Here is a 21,591-nt window from a genome sequence, read left to right on the forward strand (position 1 = left end):
AAATATTTTAAATATAAAATAATATACTTATTATATTCATTTTAATTATAAAATATACGAAAGTTAATTATGTTTACAAGGAGGCATCATTTATATGATGTTATAAATAGATAATTAAGAAAAAAGTATTATAAAACTGCCATTTACTTTTGAATTTCAATGACAAAGTATAAGTTTTTTTTTTTATGATTTATTTCATGAGAATTATTACTAAAAAGTAAAAGCATATGGAAGTAAGAATAAAGAATATTAAAAATAAAGCACTAAATCATTGATAATACATCAATTAGTGTCATAATAAAATTACAATGAAAATAAGCAAAAAAAAAAAATAATAATTATTATAATTAATTATTTCGTTGCCATGTCTATAAAAATTTCTTTCTATTTAAAGTAACATTTGTAAATATGAAAGTACAATAAAAATATATTTAAAAGATATTTGCCATGTGATAATAATATTTTATTTTTGTAAACTAATTAATAATGATATTATATTAAATTAGTTGGTATAATTTTTGAAATGTGTTAAACACTACTACATGCAATAAATATAACTGATAAAAGGAAATAAAGAATTATTTAAAACTATGAATATTTGTTTAATGAACAATTATGTAATTTATATTTTAAAGATAAACTAACAAAATCTAGTTTAAATTAATTATAAAAGAAAGCTATATAATTACAGGTTTTATGAAATAAAAAAAAAACGAAAATGATCATTGGTATAACATTGAAACAATAAAATAATTTATTATAATAAATAAAATAATGGTTTTAAAGGAACAATAAATGTACTAATAATTTTTATTTAAATATAAAAATTAAATTTTTCTTATCAAAAAAAAAAAAATTAAGATCTATATAATTTCTCTTATCTAGAAAGATAGGGATGTGTTTTTCCTTCTATTGCCTTTAATCGTTTTTTATAATTATAAGTAAATATTTGATTCATAAGATCCAAAATATTATTATCAGTTATTCTTTTAAGTGTTTTTTTAAGTGATTTAAATTCTTGTATTTCAACTGAAAAATATTGAAAAAATTGAATATTATTATAACCTGGTAAATTAGTTTCATTTGGTAATCCAATAATATTAAATATATTCTTGAGTTGTTCGAGATCACTATTTCCATTAAATAATGGTTCACCATCGTTAATCATTTCAACTAATATACACCCAACAGCCCATATATCTATACTTTCATTGTAATCAGGAATATCAAGTAAAATTTCTGGAGCTCTATATTGAAGAGTAGTAAGACAAGGAGTATGACATTCTATATCATTTTGAATAGAGTTAATATATTTAGACATATTAAAATCGGTAAGAATAAGTTTATCAGAAGATGATAAAAGAATATTTGATGGTGTAACATCTCTATGAAATATTCCTTTGGAATGGATGTATGATAATGCATCAAATAATTGATATATAAATAATTTTATTGTTTCTTCATTTATTTCTTTACCCATTGACATTAAATCTTGTAAAGTATCAGAATAATAATTATACTCAATATATACAGTACCATCTAAAAAATTTTGAGCAAATCCATTAATTTTAATAATATTTGGATGTGAACAACTTCTGAGTATTAACAATTCACGTATAAAACATTTTACAATATTTTTATCAGTATTAAATGCATATATTTCTTTTAAAACACTTATTTTTTTATTTATTTTTTTTTCAACCTTATAAACTTCTCCATAGGAACCATGTCCAACTTCTTCAATAAATATAAAATCATCCGTGTTTTGGATAACTTCACCATAAATATTATATTTTTTAAATATATCTGAAAGTTTAGTATAATAACACAGACTATCATTATTATAATTTTCCTCCTCAGAATCCATTATTAATTATCTAATATTTTAATGAAATAATTAGATCATAACGAAATAAAAATAATAATAAAATAAATAATCGCTTATAACTTATTTTTAGTTTAATATTAAAAAAAATATAATAAATTATTATTTAAAAAAAAAACAACAAATATGGCAAAATGAGATCTAAAATACATATTTAATTAATTGTTGAATTACACCAAAATTAGTATTATTTATTTTTTTTAAAATTATCATTTATTAATCATCGATTTTTTTTTGTATTTTATCTTTTTCTACAATCAAAAGATTTTTAATTGTACCTTCATTCTCAGCAAATGGTTGGTTTTTTGAAAATACTAAATTTGGTGGTTTTGGAGGAGTTGTTATTCTCTCAAATAATCTATCTTTTATTGTTAATGATTGCCTTTTTAAATCACGATCAAGTCTATCTTTACGAAAAGGATTATTATCACTGATAAGATCTGTTGATTTTAAAGCAGGAGAAGACTTATTATTTGATAATTGATTATATAAATGACTGATAGTTGGTGATGGTTTACTAAATTGTTGCAAATTTGGTGGTGAAAACAATGGTGTTTGTGCTTTCAATTTTTGAATTCTTTCTGCTGGTGTTAATACAGGTGGTATTTTTAATGGTTTAATTGTTTGACTTTTATGAGATGATTTATTTGAATTTTTTCTTAATTGTTTATGTATAGAATTAAATGTTCGTTTAGGCATTACTTGAGTATCAGGTGGTATGTATATTTTTGGTGCCTTGTCATATGGAAGTGATGGCATTGTTTTTATTTCATACCATGGTTTATCTTTTGCTTTTACAATTGATTTACTACTACATGGTTCATCATCAGGCATCAAACATTGTGGAAAAGGTTTTGTTGATTTTACTACTTTTGATTCTAAATTTTTTGGTAATGGTAATTTTTCTAATTCTTTACTTTTTTCCATCTTATCAATATTATCATTCTTCTTTGAGGTACTTTTGTCAGAAGGAAATTCTAAAATATTACTTGATTTTTCTTTAATCTTTTTTTCTTTTTTTAATTTTTGTTTATTTTTTACTACTTTATCAACATTAGATTCTGAATTCTTTAAATTTTTGTCTTTTGACAAGTTTTTTGGTAATTTTGGTATAACAAATATTGGTTTTTTCTTTAGTTTTATCTTCTTTCCTCCAATAAATGATTGAAGATTTGATTTTTTTTTACATTGAACATTACTTTTTAAATGGTGATTTTTTTTGATTTCAGATTTAGTATTATTTAATACTTTTTTATTTTCATCATTTTTTTTACAAAAATTAATTGACTTTTTGCTTTTCTTTAATTTATTCTTATTTAATTTCTTAACTTTTAATATTCTTTTTTCTCTTTTAATTTTTTCACTTGCCTGAATATTCATGATTTTCTTCCTCATTATTTTACTTGATTTTACATCTTTCAACCTTAATTTTCCAGTTTCAATTCTGGCTAATAATTCATAGGCTAAAGAAACAGAAATCCTTCCAGTTCTAATAAGAATTCTCCTAAAAAGTGGTTTTGTCACAAAAATATTTAGAACATTCTTTCCTTTATATAACTCTAATAATTTTTTTACATTAAATTGATTTGATGGTTTTATATTATTTAATAATATTTTAACATCATCTAAAGTAAGTTTCTTTTTTTTAGGTAAAATATTTAAATTTGGTAAACATTTTCTTTTTCTATTTAAATTTTTTAATCTTAAAAATTCTTCCGTATCTTCTGATAATTTTTCCAACATTATTTTTGAAATATCATTTGAAATTTCTTTTCTTCGATCTTGTTGTTCTTTTAATTTTTCAATTAATAAATTTATATAACGAACCTGTTTTTCAAATTTTAACGAATGATCTTTTAATTTTTCATATTTCATATGCCATTTTTCACTTGTTTTCATTCCTTCACCTGATATATCTTCTAAATATGGATGAAATAATGCATCATATGGTTTTATTCTTCCTGAACCATTATGTGTAAATATTTTATTAAAAAAATCTTCTAAATATGGATTTAAACTTTGCATGCTAAAATTTAATTTTGTTGGGCGAGTTTTAGCAAAATGTATATATCTATAAAAGAAAATTTTATCATATCCATGACACAATTCTCTTGATGGGGCACCAATTACTTTATAAATACTACCAACAACTGCTAACGGAGTGTTTCCTTCAAATAAAGGAAAACCACCAGTACACATTTCATATATAACGCATCCAGCACCCCACATATCAACAGCATGTGTTAATTTTAAGGGTTCAATATAGGCTTCAAGAGCTCTATAATTATAAGATTTATCATTATACACTAGATTGTTTGGTTCTTTTATATAACTACTGTAATGAAAATTGCCAATAGTTATTCGTTTATTATCTGATTTTACAAATATATTACCCGGTTTTATATCTTTATGTACTATTCCTATTCGTTCTAAATGATAAAGACCTTCAATTATTTGTTGAGAAATAAAACGTATAAATGATATATCTGGTACATAATTATCATCTTTGACAACTTTCTCCAAAGTATTATTATTAATTCCATAACCAATATATAGACGATTAAGTCTAAGATTAAGTGCAAATCCTAAAATAGGTTCAAACATACGTTCTCGATTTTTAACAAGACATTCAATTTCACTTTTAAATTGAATTATTAAGTTTTCATTACTACCAAAATTAAGATACTCCTTTAAAATGCACCTTTTTTTATCTATACGATCAATTACATAAAACATTCTTGTTCCACCATCTTCAAAAATTTTGTATAAAGGTTTAAAATTATTTGCATCTTTAAATTTAGTTTCATATCTAATATCATTAAATATTTTTTTTACTCTCATAAAATTATTATATGGAGTATTTTGAAATTTACTAGATTTATTTGTTAATGATTCTCTTAGTACTTTATCACTATTTGTTGTATTGTTAAAAATATTTGATACAAGTTGTATTTCTTTTTCTAATACAATTGCTTTAATTGATGCTAAATCTTTTTTTTCTTTTTCCAATTTGTCTCCAGATTTATGATTTTTTTCTTTATTAACTAAAACTTTATGAATTTTTAATCTTTCTATCACTCCAGATTTTGTAAGTTCTCTGACTTTTTTAATTACAGCAACTAATGGATCATTTTGTTTATATGAATATAACTCACAACTATTTCTTTTTTTTAATAATTTAACTAAATCTTTTATATTAACATATTTTTTATCATTTTTATCTAAATCTTCATTTCTTTTTTTATAAAATGCAACAACTTCTTTTGGGTTTTTTTCTTTAATAAATTGTCTAATATTTTCACTACCTTGCCTATAAGGTTTTATTTCATTTTCATCATAATTATCATTAATTGGTAAATTACTTTCTTCTCTTTCTATAATTTTTTCATATTCTTTAACAATATTATAAACAATACTTATTCTGGGATGAGTAACAGATTTAAATTCTTGTTTTTTAAATTTTTCCTCTATAATATTGTATAATTCTTTTATTAAATATTTTTTATCTAAACCATTTTTAATGTATTTATATAACTTTGAAGATGAATCATTAAGCATTTTCATCAAAACAAAACATTCTTTGTACTCTAGTATACGATGATGTGCTTTTAAAGATGTTTTTATAGCTTCATTTTTATTTTCTTCTAAACATATTATTTGAAAAGCTGATAAAGCATTATCAAAATATTTGTTCTGTTGAATATATTTATAATCATTACCAGTATCTCGTAAAATTGGTTTAAGAGATTTTTCAGGCATTTCTTTATTTGTAAATGAAATTTTTCTACCATTAAAATTAAATGTTTTTGGACGTAATGATGGTATAGGTACACTTGATGGAACATTTAATTTTTTAATATTTTGTTTAGTTTTATAACGAAAAAAACAATTTTTAGAATTTTTATTTTCATATGGTGGTGCTGAATGTAATGATTGTATTATAGATGTTGAATTTGAATTTGTACAATTTTTTTTTAATTCTAATGGTGCAATAGCTTTATTGATAAAAGCCTTATCAATTTGATCCATTTTTGTATTATTAGATTGTTTATTATTTGTATTTTGTGGTGTTATTGGTTTTGGTGGAAGAACCAAATTAGGCATTGGTGGTGGTGGTGGTTGTATTGGTGATGTAAATACTGCCTTAACTGGAGATATTATTTTTGGTGTTAGTAATTGAGTATCAACATCACTAGTTCTTCTTAAACTTTTTAATATTACATTTTCACCAAATGATTTTTTTAATTCTGGTGGTGCAAATGGTGTATTTAGTAAATTACCATCATCAATAAATAAATTAAAATTTGGTGGAGGTTTTGTTGGATCAAAAAATGGAATATTAAGATGTTTCTTATCACCCATAAAATCTGAAGACATTTTATAAAAAAAAAAAAACTTTAAAAAAATATGTATGTAATATATTATTGATAAGATATAAAATAAAAGATAAAACTTTTTCCAATATATTTTCTTTTTAAAACAATTTATTATATTTTCATTTAAACTACGTTATTTTAAAATTTCGTATTAAAAATTTTCGAACACGTAATTTACAAATCTTAACAAAAAAAATAATAATTTTAAAAAAGATACATGATAAAGAAGAATATCTTTTATGGAAAATATCCTTCAATTTACACCGAAAGCCAGTTAGTCATGATTATATAGTGAAGCAAAAATAATATACAAAAAAATGAAATATAAAAACTTTTTTGAGCTATTAAAAATCTCCTAAATATGTTATTTTGGTAAATAATTAAAAATTTCTATAAATTTAATTTGAGCAATCAAATATAACAAATAACCAATATATTAAGTTATTTGATTTTATTCTAATTTTTATTAACTTCTAATTGTTTGACAATCTTCACGAAAATATGATTGTGATGATTGTACCATCATTGATGTTGGAGCACCTGAGGAATACCTAATAGGAATTGAAGATGTTGTTTTTGTCAATGATCTACTTTTAATAGTTGGAGAAGTACTTGCATTAGATACTGTTATTCTTTTTGCTTCTGTTAATGAAGATGATGGTGATCCATGATTTACTATATTATCATTTTCATTAAATGAATTTGTAATAACATATGATTGAGAAAATGTTGATCCTGGTGTTGTACTACAATTTGATGCTGATGGATCAATAGGAACATCTATTGGAGATGTATGTGTAAATGTATATTCATCTTCAAATGGTGTACAAATCCTCGCCTGTGTATCAGTTATTATATACTCCTGTTTTGTACATTCAGAAAAAAGACGATCCCTACCAATACGTTCAGGAATATTTTCATCCAATGAATCATTCAAAAGAATTTGTGATTCTTCTGATAAAGAGCCATTATGTTGAATAAATGATCCACCTTGTATAGAAAAAGAACAATCCGAACTAAGTGACTTAATATCTGGTTGTATATCTGATGATGGCTGAAAATAGAAAAAAAATATATTAGAAAAATAAATAATTGATATTGTAACAAGTCACACGAGAGAGTATTAATAACTAACTCTTGAAGGCTTGTATAAGTATATACAGATCATTGGCATACCGATTTCATTTCAAAATCCATGTCTAGTTTAGCGGTTTCATTTTGATAATTTAATGATAATGGTTTCTGGCAATGATTGAATCCTAAATCAGTAGAAGCAACAAATGTTTTTATATTTGAATTTCTATAGTTGTTAGAATATATACTACTATTAAGATATTGTTGAGTTTTGTATAATTTATCTTCAATTTCACTTTTACAATTTGTAAGACCATCTTCACTTATTAAAGCATCAAGTCCAAATTGTGTAGGACTTGATTGAGATTGTCGAGATTCATGAAAAGTATTACATGAATGTAGAGAATGGCCCATATTTTGATTTTTATGATTTGATATACTTTCTGCTGATACACTTCTTGATAACGACTTCTCAATAATTGGTTCAGTAATTGAAATACCATTAATAGCACTTGAAAGCATTTCTTCACTATTATTAATTTTATCTTCTATTGGTGAACAACTATAAACACGTTCCCAAATTTTCATATGTTGTAGATCTACTTTTGGATTTAAACGATCATCACATTTTGTATTTGGTTCATAAAAAAAGTTTTTAAATTCATCACTTTTAATATCAAAATAATTCCATATTGATAAAAGTACATTATTATCTGATTCTATACAAAATTTATCTCTGTATACAATGGCTTCTTCAAGATTATTAAATAGAAAATCAGCAAATAATCCTGAACATGAATGATGAACAAGTTTAATTAAGTAATATTCATTAAACTCAAATTTGCATGGAAATTGAACTGTTAATTGATATACACAATCTAAAAATTGTAAAAATACTGGACTTCTTTCATTCCCATTTCCATTAAGAATACCATTTCTATCAGAAAATTTATGACCAAATTCAATCCATTCTCTTCTTATCAAATATTCAAAACCTTTCATTGTTCGATAATATGGATCAACAATAATTTTTGTTAAACAAACAATTTGTGTTGTCCTATCCCAACCATCTGAACAATGAACAAGTACATGCCTAGCATTATCTAATAATGATTCTGCACAAACAACACCAGATGCTATTAAGCTACCAATGTAATTTAACCAGTTAGTGGCTTGAAGTTGTTGAAAAAAATTCACAGGATTAGCATCTACTCCCATCATTAAATTTCGTAATTGTGAAAATGCATATCTAATGTGATGAATATTACTTAAATTTCTAAATTCAACATCAGTATTAGCATAATATTCTTGTTGCTCATATCCACCACATTTAGCACGATTTGCCAATGCAGCTGTATACGCTCTAGCATCAACAATTAACAAATTTTGAGGAGTAGTATTTGTTTTAATAGATAATCTTATCTTTTTTATATAATTTATATCTTCATCTACTGGACCCGAAAAATACCGTATATATGGTTGAGAAGACCGCAATAATACGGCGCCATTTGTTTTACAATGCCAAACAGCTGTTGGTATGCGACCTAAAAAACGTCCTGGCGCCACTTCATCTAATTCACTATCAGACATAGAAGTTGGAACAATTAAATATCGAGGATATGTTTTACAAAAATTAAAATTTTCATTTTTATTTGAAATTTTCCAAATTTTTTGATCAAAATTTAATCTTTTAAATTCACTATACACATCAACATCTTTAAAAGGAATTTTAGAAATACATTTTTTAGCCAATTGATTATAAAATTCACTAATAGTACTATTGTCTTTCTTTTCACCATTTAAATTTTTTGATATAGTAAAAGCAAAAATGTCCTTGAGATTTCTTGTATTTGTAGCAATTTGAGTCAATTTCTTGAACCACGTGATTGCACACTCCTGTGATTTAGCTTTTACACGTAATATTCTTCCATCTTTACAATTTAACAATAAATAGTTACTTTCTCGTGCTTCAATAGAATCAAGAGCAACAATTGGTATCACAGCTACAGCTTTTTTTTGTTCTGATGTTATAACTATACGATATTGAGATAGAAACATAGCACAAACAGAACACTCATGACAAGTAGTAAACGACTCTCCTGGAAGATTTGTTGGTTTAATGCAATTGCCAATTTCTTCATTGATATTACTTCTTTCATTTGTTTTAGTAAAATCATTAGAAATTGTTGGGTAATTAAATAATGAATCATTTTTTACTATTAAATCATTTTCATTACTATTTTCTTCATTAATTTTTTCATCATTTGAATAAGGTTTATTAATAATAACCTCATTATTATGTGTATTTATATCATCTTTTAAAACCCCATTATTATGGTCTTGATTTGAAGGTAAAGAATGATCTAAATTTCCTTGTCCAGTCATTATGTTAAATTGTGGAATTTTCTTTTCACAACTTTTTATAATATCTTTTTCTTCTTTAATAGTAATATTATTAATATTTTTATAATTAATTGTCGTTCCTTCTAAACAATTATCTTTTTTTAAGGTATTAAATTTATTGTTGTCTGAAGGTATTTGCATCATATAAAAATACTGATGACTACCTAATATAAGTAACCAAAGTTACTTAATATTTTGTAATTAATTTACTTTCAAAATATAAAGTTGACCAAAAAAAATTGAAAGAAAATAATGATAAATTTGACTACTTTTAATATAACACTAGCAAAAAGTTATTCAAATTTTCATAAGTGAAAAATTAGTAATATGATTTTATTTTCTTTTCAACCGAAAACAAAATTAGGTTGAAAATTAACGAGACTCAAGTCTGAAATAAAAGATAATTAATTAAGAATAACATTATCAAGATATGTAAAATAATATAAAAAATAAAAAATATAAATGATGTGTAATCATTCTAAATAATCTTATAACTTGCATGGGTATACTTTTTAACAGAAATCACTTATTTACAATATTATTTTAACTAAGAAAATTTATAATAACAAATATCTGACATAAAGAAAACAAAGCATGTTTTAATGAAAATTGCACTAAATAGTTTTTAGAATAGTAGAAACTTGTTTCTAGAACAAATGTATCATTTAAAAAGCTAACTATAAAGAACAGTTTAATTTTAAAAAATAAATTAATAACCAATGCTTTTATAATAAATTTGGGGACTAAATTTATCAATAAAAAAATTTTTTTTATTTGCTATACAACATAAGTTAAGAATACACAATGTTGTTTAGATATATATATATATTTTTTTTTTTAATATAAAAATAAAATGACGAAATTTACCATATAATACATATGAAATGGAACAGCGATATATTTTATTTTTAAATGTATAACAATAAAATTAAAAGTTTTGTTTTCCTTCATTATTATATAATGGAAAATGTTACAATAAAACAAAAATTAATAATAATATACTATAAATTATCTTGAAAATATAAAATAGTGATTATTGAAAATGAAACATTTAAAAACGTAAATATTGCACACACCGTGTTTGTGAAAAATAAAATTACATAAAAAAAAACCTTTTGCCCTTTCATATAACAGTTAGGTAAAATTGTATATAAAATATACTAACAACATAAAAATAAACTTATTCTATATTAACTGAAGTCTAACTTTAAGCATTGATAAAGTAAGAACACTAAGATTAAGAATATAGATAAATGCTAAAAGAGACGCTGTGTTCTTCTCTGTGCTTATAATATTCTTGAGTAATAATATTCTTTGTAGAAAGGTGCAAACAGTCACATGTTAGGTAATTTTTATCAGATATATTGATAATAACTAAATAATTATATTCAGTTAATGCCATTATAGACTTTTAAGGTTTACATTATTAAAACAGATGACTAAACTATGAAATATAAAAATGTTGTTAACTGTCATTTATAAATCACTACTGATAAGAACATACTATCAATCATATTTTTCTCCCTACCATGGAAATATAGATAATAGATCAAGTATTATATTATAAAACTATACATACTATATAATAATGATACAAACAATAACTATAATAAATTTTAATTATAAATACAATATTAAATAAACGTGCAAATTCTAATGGCACAAAATTACATTTCAAAATATGCGCATTCCAAAACATTGTGTTATAATTGCTTTACTTTTAACCTTTGATATTACATAATCAATGTCATAAATTTAAGTGAGCAAAATAGATTTTTATCAAGGTAATATCATGTAAATAATTTTTTACAACAAGAAACACCTCTAAATTTCTGGATTATTTTTAGAGCAAAAATAATAATAATAAATAAAATAAAATAATAAATATTTTAAAGATGACGTGTACCAAAATATTATATTGTTGTCAAATTTATTATATTAATCAAAATCCATAATTTAAAAACTTTGTAAAATAAAAAAGTGCGGGTTTGTAGATAGTAGACAATCATATGACGGAAGTAAACGAAATAGATTATATAAATAAAAAAAAAATTAAACAATAAATCATTACTGTGATTTTTAATAAAACATTTTATGTAACAAATTATACTATATTATGATAAATATAATTAGAGGTAGAGATAATCTAAAACTTCAAAATTTCAATAATAGAGAAAATATTTATGACGCGTATAGACATATAAAAATGCGATGTGATGTTTCAGCACTAACTTTCCCATAACACTCTACAGGGGGTCATCGATTAATAATATTAACGCAAATCGACGCGACAGCCGCATATTATACAACTCGTCGCACAATGTAAAATTTCATTATATTATTTTTGTATATAAATTGATAATTATAATAAAAATTGAAGCAAAATTTTATACGTTATCGAAAAGATAATTATATAAATGTTAAATAATGATTTTATTTATTTATTTTTTTCTAAAAAAGTATAAAGAAATATTGTTAATAATAAGATCAAAAGACGTTATGTACACTAAAATAATGAATCCATGTTGCCTCTAGCAACATTACCAAATGTATTATTTGCATATATTAATCTTGTACTTGTAATGGAAGATTTTGAAATTTTAGGATTTTTCAAACTTTCTCCAGCTGAGACAATGGACCCAACCCTTTTTATTCCTTTTAATCCTTTAACATTTGCTTTATTATTAAAATTTTGCCAGCTACTTTTTTCTTTTTCTTTTATTTGTTCCAATTCTTTCTGCTTTTCTTCGCGTTTTACTTGTTTTTGCATTCTTTTTACCCATTCCATTTTATTTCTTTCACGATGAGATAGCCCTTCATTGGTAAATTTTTTCTTTTTCTTAAAAATTGCTTCTTCTTCATTTATTGGTGTTTGATTTTTATCATTGGTATTTTTCTTTACTTCTGATTTTTTATTTGAAGTTGAATCTAATATTTCATCAATATTTCCTCCTTCTTCGGTTATAATATCTTTTAATAAAGAAATAACTTCAAGAAGATCGGATCTTAATCTTAATAAATCAGCATTATCTGGTTCCGTAGAAAGCGCAATTTCAATCTATAAAAAATATGAGAAAAAATAAACAAAATTTCAACTAACCTGATCTAATTGATGCATATTATTTTTTAAATCTTCTATATTTTCGGCACTCATTTTTATCGTAGTAAAAAAAAAACAAGTAAATAAATAATAAAGCCGATAATAAAAAACTTTGTATTCTTTAAAAGATTCTTTGTAATATTTTGGTAAAATGTATCTTTAAGATAAATGTGTTATTTTTCCAAATCAAATTGTTGAAAAAGTATTATCTATTATATATATATACAAAATTTTTTACTTTTTAGGTTACAATGACCATAACTAATGAAATAAAGTTACCTTCTGATGAGGAGTTAAAAGTCGACCAAGAAATCACATTATCAACACCATGGATGAAAGCTGTTGCACCTTATATGGCTAGAGCCTGTGAACAAGAAGCTAAAGTATAGTTAATATTATTTTTAATAACTATTGTTATAATTATTTTAGGAATTTATGCTTCGCCGTAAAGAACTTGAAGATCCTCGTCTTGTTTTAAAAGAAGGTGCTGCTCTTACAAATTGTGGTATTGCTTTTTTGCAAAAACTTAAAAAGACATGTGCTCCAGATGTTGAGAAATATGCTAATTGTATTGATTATGGTAGCAGCAAACTTTATGCTTCTAAATGTCGTGAAGAACAACGTTTTGTAGATCGTTGTATTGAAGAAGAATTAAAAATTGAACGTCCAAAACTTGGATACTTTTCTAAAATTCATGTTCATGAAAGTGTTCATCCAAAACCACAACATCGTAAGTCTATACTTATTTTTATAAAAAAATTCTTTACATTTTAGCAAAATTTAGAGATTATAAAAAAGAAGCTGCTGAGGTACTCAAAAGTCTTCCAGAAGACTATCATCTCCGTAAAGATTATAAACGATTCCAAGATTGGCGTACAAGCTTATTAGAAAGTTAATTTTTTTTTAATTTAGAAATTTTGTTTTGATAAGAAGTGTTTATTTCCGATAATCTTGATCAAAGTGTATTTTATAAATTCTAGGTGTTTTTGTTTATTTTATATAAAAACGCTTTCATTTTGTTTTAAAGTTAGGTTGGCTGTCAAAATAATTTTTTAGATATCTAATACAAAAAATTTTTTACAATATGATATTGGATCAATGAGTATGGACTTTGTCTTATCCTGATGTTATTAATATATTTTAAAATATTTACGTATATAAATATTACCGTGTTTTTTTTTAAATTTCAAAACTTTACGGAATACAATATTAAGTCAAAATAAAATTTTCCTTTTGCTAACGGGACTGGACAAAAGTAAAATGACATAAGAATGGTATAATTCTCAAGGCGGAGAAAAAAAAATACTGTCTGAGATGTTTTTATTTTTTTTTATTCTATTCATAATAGCGTTTTTAAAAAAGTTATGAATAATTTATTGTAGAATGAAAATATTATAATAATAGAAAACAAAAAAGTTACTTAAAGATGGAATTGAGTGGTTTGACACCTTGTATAACAAGCCATTACTAGATAGTTGCTACATAAAACATCTAGCATACGCACACACCTGAATAACACGGTAAACCATTACATGTTTCAACCTTTCCATCACATTTGCGTTTGTGGCAGAAGTTACTAAGGACATCAATATACTCTGGGAATCCAAGCATTGCATGAGCCTTTTGACAATCACAAAGATTCTTCCTTAAATCACATGCTCCAATGAGTCCTCCACAATATGAATCATCACTACAATACACGCCGGATACACATGCATTACAATTACAAGTACCAATAAATGCTCCAAAACAACTACCATTGTAACAGTCATCATTAGAATAACATTTCATATCATTTATGCATTGACGTCCTCCCGATGAAGAGTCGAAGACCACACCTTTATGGGAATCAGGGGTATCAGAGAATAGTGTCGATGATGTTGCCTCAATGAATACTTCTTCTCTATCACACATACACCTACACGACTTTCTTTTGCTAGCTTTAGTTGTAGTAGTTGTGAAAATAGTAGTTGTTTGAGGAACGTCAAAAGACCCCTCACTTTCACAAATACATTGACATGGTCTTCCTTTGAAGGCTTCGGTGGTAGTTGTCGTAGGTATGGTAGACGATGGAATGTCGAACGAATCTCCTTCATCACATGAGCATCTACAGAATTTCCTTGTAACAGGTGCAGTGGTAGTAGTTGTTGTTGGTTCGGCAAAATACAACTCCTTTTCGCATATACATCTACATGGTTTCATCATAGGAGCCTGAGTTGTAGTTGTAGTTGTGGTAGTAGTAGTAGTAGTGGTAGTAGTTGTTGTAGTTTCTGGTATGTCAAATGACTCTTCTTCATAACAAGAGCATTTGCATAATTTCCTTCTAATTGGTTGAACAGTTGTTGTTGTAGTTGTAGGTTCATCAAATAATACCTCTTCCTCACATACACATTTGCATGGTTTTCTTGGAGAAGGTTCAGGTGTAGTTGTAGTTTTGAATTGATCAAATTGTTCTTCGTTGTCACATGTACACTCACATAACTTACTCATTTCAGATTGTGGAGAAGAAGTAGTAGTTTTCATTGTTGTAACAGATCCATCAAAAAACTCTTCTTTTCTACAAATACATTTACACGGTCTTATAGCATCAGGTTGATCTATGGTCGCTTCTCCATGCCCCTCTATAAATTCAACTGGTACAAATACTGTTTCAGTTGATCTTTCACTAATTCTTTTCGATTCAGCAGCACTATCATCTAATACAGTATTAAAGATGTCACCGTTATCTACTTTCTTTTCAACAACAACAGACTCAACATCTTTTTTAAAAATACCAGCATCTAGAAATATTTTGGTCAAAAATATACTTTTCAAACTTACTTGTATGTAAAGATACCACTAAAAGTGTTAGTAAAATGATGTTAGTAGATGCTCCCATGATTTGATATGAAATCACGATTTAATGAAAAAAAAAGACAATGACATTTAACAAATATGCAACACTTTTATATATAATAAATTGGTTGTTATTTTATCATCTATTAACCTTATGGTAACATTTTTAATGTTAATTTAAAGCTCGGCTAAAACTGTTTGATTGTTACAATAGTTTATTTATTCTAGAACTTCTTAATATCTAAAAGTTACAGAGATTATAAAAAATGATATTACTTCATTAAACAATGATATTATAAATTGTATATCTTTAAATATACATAGTTTTAATTGAAGTTAGTCAGAATTTCTAAAGTTATGATAGAAGAAAAAAATAAAATTGACTAGAAAAAACTTTAATTTTGTTGAAAATGGTTCTGAAATAAACAAAAAAATTACAAACTTCTAAGTAAGTGTCTTATGTGTAGTTAAGAAATAGTCATAAAATCTACTTTACAATAATAAATTAGAGAATTATTTATCTAAATTTATAAAAACAAAGTTTTTAAATGCTTATAACTTTTTTTAGAATAAAAAATTTAACTAGAAATCGAACAATATTACTTGATAAAACAACTATCAATCAAATGATTTTCATTATGTTAAGTTTGAATAATTAGTTTCCAGAACAATAGTAAAAAACGATTTTTTTTAAATCGGGTACTTATGTAATTTTAATTAATATAGTATTTTTGGAACAAATTTAATAATTTTTTTTTTAAAATAAATTTATTTACAAGTTATTTTTGATAAAGGATAAAGAAAACTTTGGAGCACATTATATATTTAAGTTTTAAAAAAAAATCATAATTATAAAATATGGTAAATATATTTTGAAAATTAAAAAAGTTTAAATATTATTTAAACAACAATTTGCAAAAAAAAAAGATCAACAAAATTTTGAACAAGATTATTTTAAAAAATCTCAATATCGCATAAAAAATATTTGTGATGGGGATAATTAGAAAAGAGATTACATTCTGCAACATCCTTGCAATTATATCTAATGAAAAATGTGTAGTGAAAATTGATAGCTTTTCAAAAATTAAAAAAAGGCATTCAGAAAACTTGTCTCTACGATTATGTTAATTATATTGAAGTATTATATGTTGATAGATTGATATATTTTCTTTGATTAAAGTAAATTTTATTTTGGATATTATAATTTTTGTTGTATTTTGTAAAAAAGTTTTAATTTTTCATTAAAGAAAATATGTTTATATTTTGTTTATATAAAAATCTTACTAACTATTATTTGCTTTTTTTTAAACTTGAGTATTGTTTGTATTCTTTAGATTATTATTATGAACAATTTTTTTACAACTTTTTTATTCAAATTTCTTATTTTTCTTTTTTTTATAATTAAAATAGATTACTTATATTTATTAATTTTACTATTTTTAACGAAAAATATATAAAATGTGTTTGTTAATTGAATAAGTAAGCTATATTAAAGAATTTTGTCAAAATTTTTATCTCTTATCTTTTTAACAAGTTTTTAAATTTTTTAAATAATTTATCTGATACAAAAATGTATTTTTTAATAATATATAACTATTATTTATTTGACATTACAAATAATTTATTACATTATTATTTATAAAAATAAGTTTTAAAATAGTAATTTTTAACATAAATAAATATATATTTAAAAAATTATGAACTATTTTGAAATAATTTTAGTAGTTTACTTCCTGTCTTAGTTTTAGATCCAAATGAAAGTTTTTGTCTTTCAATTTGTCCAGGACTCTTTGATCTTCTTAATGTACTTGATCTAGCAACGTTTTTTAAAGCACCACTAAAACTTGTACTAGTCTTTACTCTTGTTTGTACCTCTGAATCACTATTATACAATCTAGGACTTGGTGATCTTCTTGTTTTCATATCTTCAATAACAGATTCTAAAATTTTATAAAATACTCCTGCAACTTTAGTGTACTCTTCGATTGCACTTGTTTCAGAAAATATAACATTGTATTCTTTTGCAAGTTTTTCACCTTCTATATGACTAACTTGACGATATCTTTCAAGATCAGTTTTATTTCCTAACAATAATGTTTTATGATTCCTCATACACAAAGAATGTTCATGAGATTTTATTTGTCTAAGTAAATTTTCAGCATATTGAAAAGATAATTGACTAGTAACATCATAAACTACAATATAAATATCTGCCCAAGAAAAATAACGCATAGAATCTTTACCATAACCATCAACAGTATCCATTAACCAAACCATAATAGGTTGGGATAAAATAGATTCCTGTTTACAATAAGTATCTTCTAACTCTGGATCATATTCACCAATATAACGTTTTGTAATGTATCGAACAGTTAAAGCTATAAATTAAAATAAAAAAAAAATTTTAAAATAAAATAATAATTCTTTAAGAATAAATAAAATTTATATCTACATTCAATATTATACATAATAAAAGGTAGAAAAACAAATAATCACGTGGTAAAATATATTAAAAGTTAAATACCTGATTTTCCACAACCTCTCATTCCAATAAGTGCAACATGAAGTTCTAAATGATTACCGTCCATCCCTGCTAATAACTTCTATATCTGAATTTCTAGGCACAAAAATATAACAATATCTTCGTTTTTCCTCTGCATCAACAATAATAAAGAATGGATCAGTAGGGTGAAAAAGATATACAGCCGGGAAATTATCTCTGTTAGTATCATTTCTATTACGAACTACCTTATGTTCACCTCTAGTAACTAAATCATAAAATCTAAAACAATTGTTGTATTAAAAGTGTAAAGTTGTACTTTAACTTACTTCAAGAAATCAACATCAATTTTTAATCTTGCAGCATCTTGTGAAAAAGCATTACTATGTCCACAACCTAGTCGGAAAGTCTCATAATCAAGGTAAGGTGATCTTGAACAACAAAATGAATTAATTATTGGTATACAAAGACCTTCATCTTTAATAATATATGCAAATTCTGGTATTGGATAAAAACTATGAAGTGGCCCGTCCATAAAATTTGTTGGAGTATTACAAGTATGATGTGTTGCTACATAATTATCAATTAATGTTTTATTTAAACCCAAAACATCATTTTTTATACTTTTTAATACCTCACAAGTAACCCAATTATAAATAATATGAAGAGGTGCACAATTACAATTATTTTTTTGACTATAACTAGCAGCTAAATCAATACAAGTAAATTTAATAAATAATTCATGTTCACTAATTACTTGAACACTATGTAATTGCATAGTTTTATAAACTTCTAATTGTGTCATTAATTTTTGAAGACAATTTGGTGCTATCTTTGTAACAACATGTGCTAAAACTTTTTGTTTTAATCCTGTAATGAATCTTTCCCTTTTATGCATTTCTGAACCAATATATACATGATCATCTTGATGAATATCGCGTCCTAATTTTAAAAGTAGTGTTAATTTACCGGTTTCTTTATCAATATGTAAAATATGAATTACTTGTGATGATAATGCTAAAGCAGCAATAATACAATTAAAAACAGAAATAGGAAGTTGTTTAATTCTTTCTTGTATAAAAGAATATTCATCTGAAATAACATTATTTTCTATATCAATAGTATAGACTGTAAATACGTCAAAAAGTTTTGATTCCACATAACTATCATTAGTCCTATAATGAGTAAATTTTCCATGATCCATTTGTGTATATGGTCTAACTGAAGCAAGAATTATAAATTTACCACCAGGTGAATTTAAAATAATACTTCTAATTAAATGTAATCTAACATTTTCAAAACCTGGTTTTATAAAATTATATGTATGTCTAAGTCTAAAAATTTTATCAAATGGTCTTTGAGAAGTACCGTTAAAAATATTATCACAACCAACATAATCATAAACAATAAATTGTGAATAATCAGCATTTGTTAAAAAAAGATATCTTCCACAAACAGAAAATTTTTGTATAACACCACCTAAAGGTAAATTTATAGAAAGGCATTGATCAGGGCAAATACTATGAAAAAATTTTCTTCTATGAAAAATATCATATGTTCCTGGTTTACATCGTATTGTCTCTGCTCTCCTCATGATATTACGTATTCCAACATTCTGACACCTACAACGAAGTTCCCATAAATGTTCAATAAACCCTCTTCTCTCTTCATCTTTATGACAAATCTCTTGAAGTTCAGAGTGATCCATTAATATAGTAGGAAAAATGATGTGAAATCTATGTAAAAATTATCCTTAAAAATTTTAAAATGATAATATTTGGAGTAAAGTATATTTTAAAACAAAAATCCAATAGTATTTTATTTTTAACTTTCTACCACGAAAGGTTGTTTAAAAAGAAGTCAAATAAAATACAATTATTATAATTATAAATGTAATGAAGTCATATTTTACTGAACTATATATAAAAAAAAAAAAACGAAGTCCTAGTTAAATGGATTGTTAACAAAATGTTCTGGTCTATAAACACCTGGTTCAGGATGATTTTCAACGAATGGTTTATCTAATTTTCCATTAAAATACTGTTTCCAACGTTCGTTACGTATGGCTTCAGCACGTTTTTTCTAAAAAAATTTTTATGTTATCTACTAGGATATATAAGTAACTAACTTGTTTATCTTCAGTTATACATTCTTTAAAATCCCTATGTTCTAAATCACAGTATTTTCTTCCTAATTTGGCTCCATAAGCTTCAACACATCTGTAAAATTGAGCCTCAAAGAACCCACAGGGTTTTCCTTAAAAAATCATATTTAATTTTAGTAAAATAATAATATACCTTGTTGTGAAAGTGTCACATTTAAAATATCTGCAATTGGGGTCTTTACAATTGGAGCAAGACCAATCAAAGTACCATCTATCGTGTTCCCATTCATGGTAGCAAAAATAAAGTATGGGAGTTAATAACAATAAAAACATTTCTCCTATGAACATCTTACCAAAACTATTTAAGAATCGTTCTAAGATATTTTAGGATTTTTATGTTATTATTTTAAAAAACAGAAAAGTTCTCTATTAATGTATCCATATTATTTAATTATTATTTCATGACTATTTTTTAAATTCTTTTAAAGAAATCTGTTTATTTTTTTTATAACTTTATAAATATTTCTTATATATAATTGATTGTTTTATTCCACATAAGCAAATTGTTTAAAATTAATTAAAAAAACCTATTTTTTTTAGATAAAGTTAATTGAAATTTTTTTTCATAATGCCAAAGAACAAGGGAAAAGGAGGAAAAAACCGTAGAAGAGGTAAAAATGAAAGTGATGTTATGAAACGTGAATTAATTAAAAAAGATTCTGATGATCAAGGTAAAATATTATTACATTTGTATTTATATTAATAATAAAAATTTTAGAATATGCTCAAGTACTAAAAATGCTTGGAAACGGGCGTTTAATTGCCTTTTGTTTTGATGGTAAAGAGAGGCTTTGTCATATTCGTGGTAAAATGCGTAAAAAAGTTTGGATTAATACTGGAGATATTATTCTAGTTGGTCTTCGAGATTATCAAGATAGCAAAGCAGATGTTATTTTAAAATACACTCCAGATGAGGCTCGTGTTCTTAAGAGTGAAGGACATTTACCTGAAGCTGCAAAGCTTAATGAAGCTGGTGATGAAATTGAAGAAGCTGACGTTGAATTTGCTGATATTGGTGGGCATGATGATGAAGATAAAGATGCAGGTGAAGATTCTGATGACTTAAAATCATCTGATGATGACGAAGAGTCTGAAGAGGAATCAGACAGTGAGGCAGAATCAAGTGGTGACGATTCAAGTGACATGAATGAAGAACAACTTGCTGGCAGAAATTGGACAAAACCTGGTGCTCGCGATCGTTATGGTAAAGCTAACAAAGGAAAGAGATACAAATAATTTAATATCGCTTCTTTA

The 21,591-nt window shown here is 24.6% G+C and overlaps 9 protein-coding genes across 9 annotated transcripts; 2 read left to right on the forward strand and 7 right to left on the reverse strand.

The window, feature by feature from the left end:
- Nucleotides 1-877: 877 nt before the first annotated feature.
- On the reverse strand, nucleotides 878-1,867 carry SRAE_1000350400 (Cyclin-dependent kinase 5; the record flags this gene model as incomplete). The annotated part of the gene is made up of 2 exons (XM_024650702.1): nucleotides 878-1,029; nucleotides 1,066-1,867. The coding sequence occupies 2 exons, from the start codon at nucleotides 1,865-1,867 to the stop codon at nucleotides 878-880; spliced, it is 954 nt and encodes a 317-aa protein (XP_024504452.1).
- A 234-nt stretch (nucleotides 1,868-2,101) lies between these two features.
- Nucleotides 2,102-6,262, reverse strand: SRAE_1000350500 (Cyclin-dependent kinase 5; the record flags this gene model as incomplete). The annotated part of the gene is made up of 1 exon (XM_024650703.1): nucleotides 2,102-6,262. The coding sequence occupies one exon, from the start codon at nucleotides 6,260-6,262 to the stop codon at nucleotides 2,102-2,104; it is 4,161 nt and encodes a 1,386-aa protein (XP_024504453.1).
- A 465-nt stretch (nucleotides 6,263-6,727) lies between these two features.
- Nucleotides 6,728-9,879, reverse strand: SRAE_1000350600 (Myotubularin-like phosphatase domain-containing protein; the record flags this gene model as incomplete). Its single annotated transcript, XM_024650704.1, has 2 exons — nucleotides 6,728-7,315; nucleotides 7,438-9,879. The coding sequence occupies 2 exons, from the start codon at nucleotides 9,877-9,879 to the stop codon at nucleotides 6,728-6,730; spliced, it is 3,030 nt and encodes a 1,009-aa protein (XP_024504454.1).
- A 2,365-nt stretch (nucleotides 9,880-12,244) lies between these two features.
- Nucleotides 12,245-12,892, reverse strand: SRAE_1000350700 (Survival of motor neuron-related-splicing factor 30; the record flags this gene model as incomplete). Its single annotated transcript, XM_024650705.1, has 2 exons — nucleotides 12,245-12,796; nucleotides 12,839-12,892. The coding sequence occupies 2 exons, from the start codon at nucleotides 12,890-12,892 to the stop codon at nucleotides 12,245-12,247; spliced, it is 606 nt and encodes a 201-aa protein (XP_024504455.1).
- A 197-nt stretch (nucleotides 12,893-13,089) lies between these two features.
- Nucleotides 13,090-13,734, forward strand: SRAE_1000350800 (NADH dehydrogenase [ubiquinone] 1 alpha subcomplex subunit 8; the record flags this gene model as incomplete). Its single annotated transcript, XM_024650706.1, has 3 exons — nucleotides 13,090-13,221; nucleotides 13,268-13,568; nucleotides 13,613-13,734. 3 exons carry the CDS (start codon nucleotides 13,090-13,092, stop codon nucleotides 13,732-13,734), a joined length of 555 nt encoding a protein of 184 aa, XP_024504456.1.
- A 595-nt stretch (nucleotides 13,735-14,329) lies between these two features.
- Nucleotides 14,330-15,716, reverse strand: SRAE_1000350900 (Hypothetical protein; the record flags this gene model as incomplete). The annotated part of the gene is made up of 2 exons (XM_024650707.1): nucleotides 14,330-15,618; nucleotides 15,659-15,716. The coding sequence occupies 2 exons, from the start codon at nucleotides 15,714-15,716 to the stop codon at nucleotides 14,330-14,332; spliced, it is 1,347 nt and encodes a 448-aa protein (XP_024504457.1).
- A 1,652-nt stretch (nucleotides 15,717-17,368) lies between these two features.
- On the reverse strand, nucleotides 17,369-19,881 carry SRAE_1000351000 (Ras-like protein family member 12; the record flags this gene model as incomplete). The annotated part of the gene is made up of 4 exons (XM_024650709.1): nucleotides 17,369-18,051; nucleotides 18,198-18,276; nucleotides 18,338-18,455; nucleotides 18,503-19,881. 4 exons carry the CDS (start codon nucleotides 19,879-19,881, stop codon nucleotides 17,369-17,371), a joined length of 2,259 nt encoding a protein of 752 aa, XP_024504458.1.
- Nucleotides 19,882-20,117: 236 nt separating this feature from the next.
- Nucleotides 20,118-20,567, reverse strand: SRAE_1000351100 (NADH:ubiquinone oxidoreductase, iron-sulphur subunit 5 family-containing protein; the record flags this gene model as incomplete). The annotated part of the gene is made up of 3 exons (XM_024650710.1): nucleotides 20,118-20,255; nucleotides 20,302-20,429; nucleotides 20,471-20,567. The coding sequence occupies 3 exons, from the start codon at nucleotides 20,565-20,567 to the stop codon at nucleotides 20,118-20,120; spliced, it is 363 nt and encodes a 120-aa protein (XP_024504459.1).
- Nucleotides 20,568-20,905: 338 nt separating this feature from the next.
- SRAE_1000351200 (Eukaryotic initiation factor 1A) lies at nucleotides 20,906-21,573 on the forward strand (the record flags this gene model as incomplete). Its single annotated transcript, XM_024650711.1, has 3 exons — nucleotides 20,906-21,008; nucleotides 21,056-21,142; nucleotides 21,191-21,573. The coding sequence occupies 3 exons, from the start codon at nucleotides 20,906-20,908 to the stop codon at nucleotides 21,571-21,573; spliced, it is 573 nt and encodes a 190-aa protein (XP_024504460.1).
- Between the last annotated feature and the right edge of the window lie 18 nt (nucleotides 21,574-21,591).

The sequence above is a fragment of the Strongyloides ratti genome (genome assembly GCF_001040885.1).
Source record: "Strongyloides ratti genome assembly S_ratti_ED321, chromosome : 1".
NCBI lineage: Eukaryota > Metazoa > Nematoda > Chromadorea > Rhabditida > Strongyloididae > Strongyloides > Strongyloides ratti.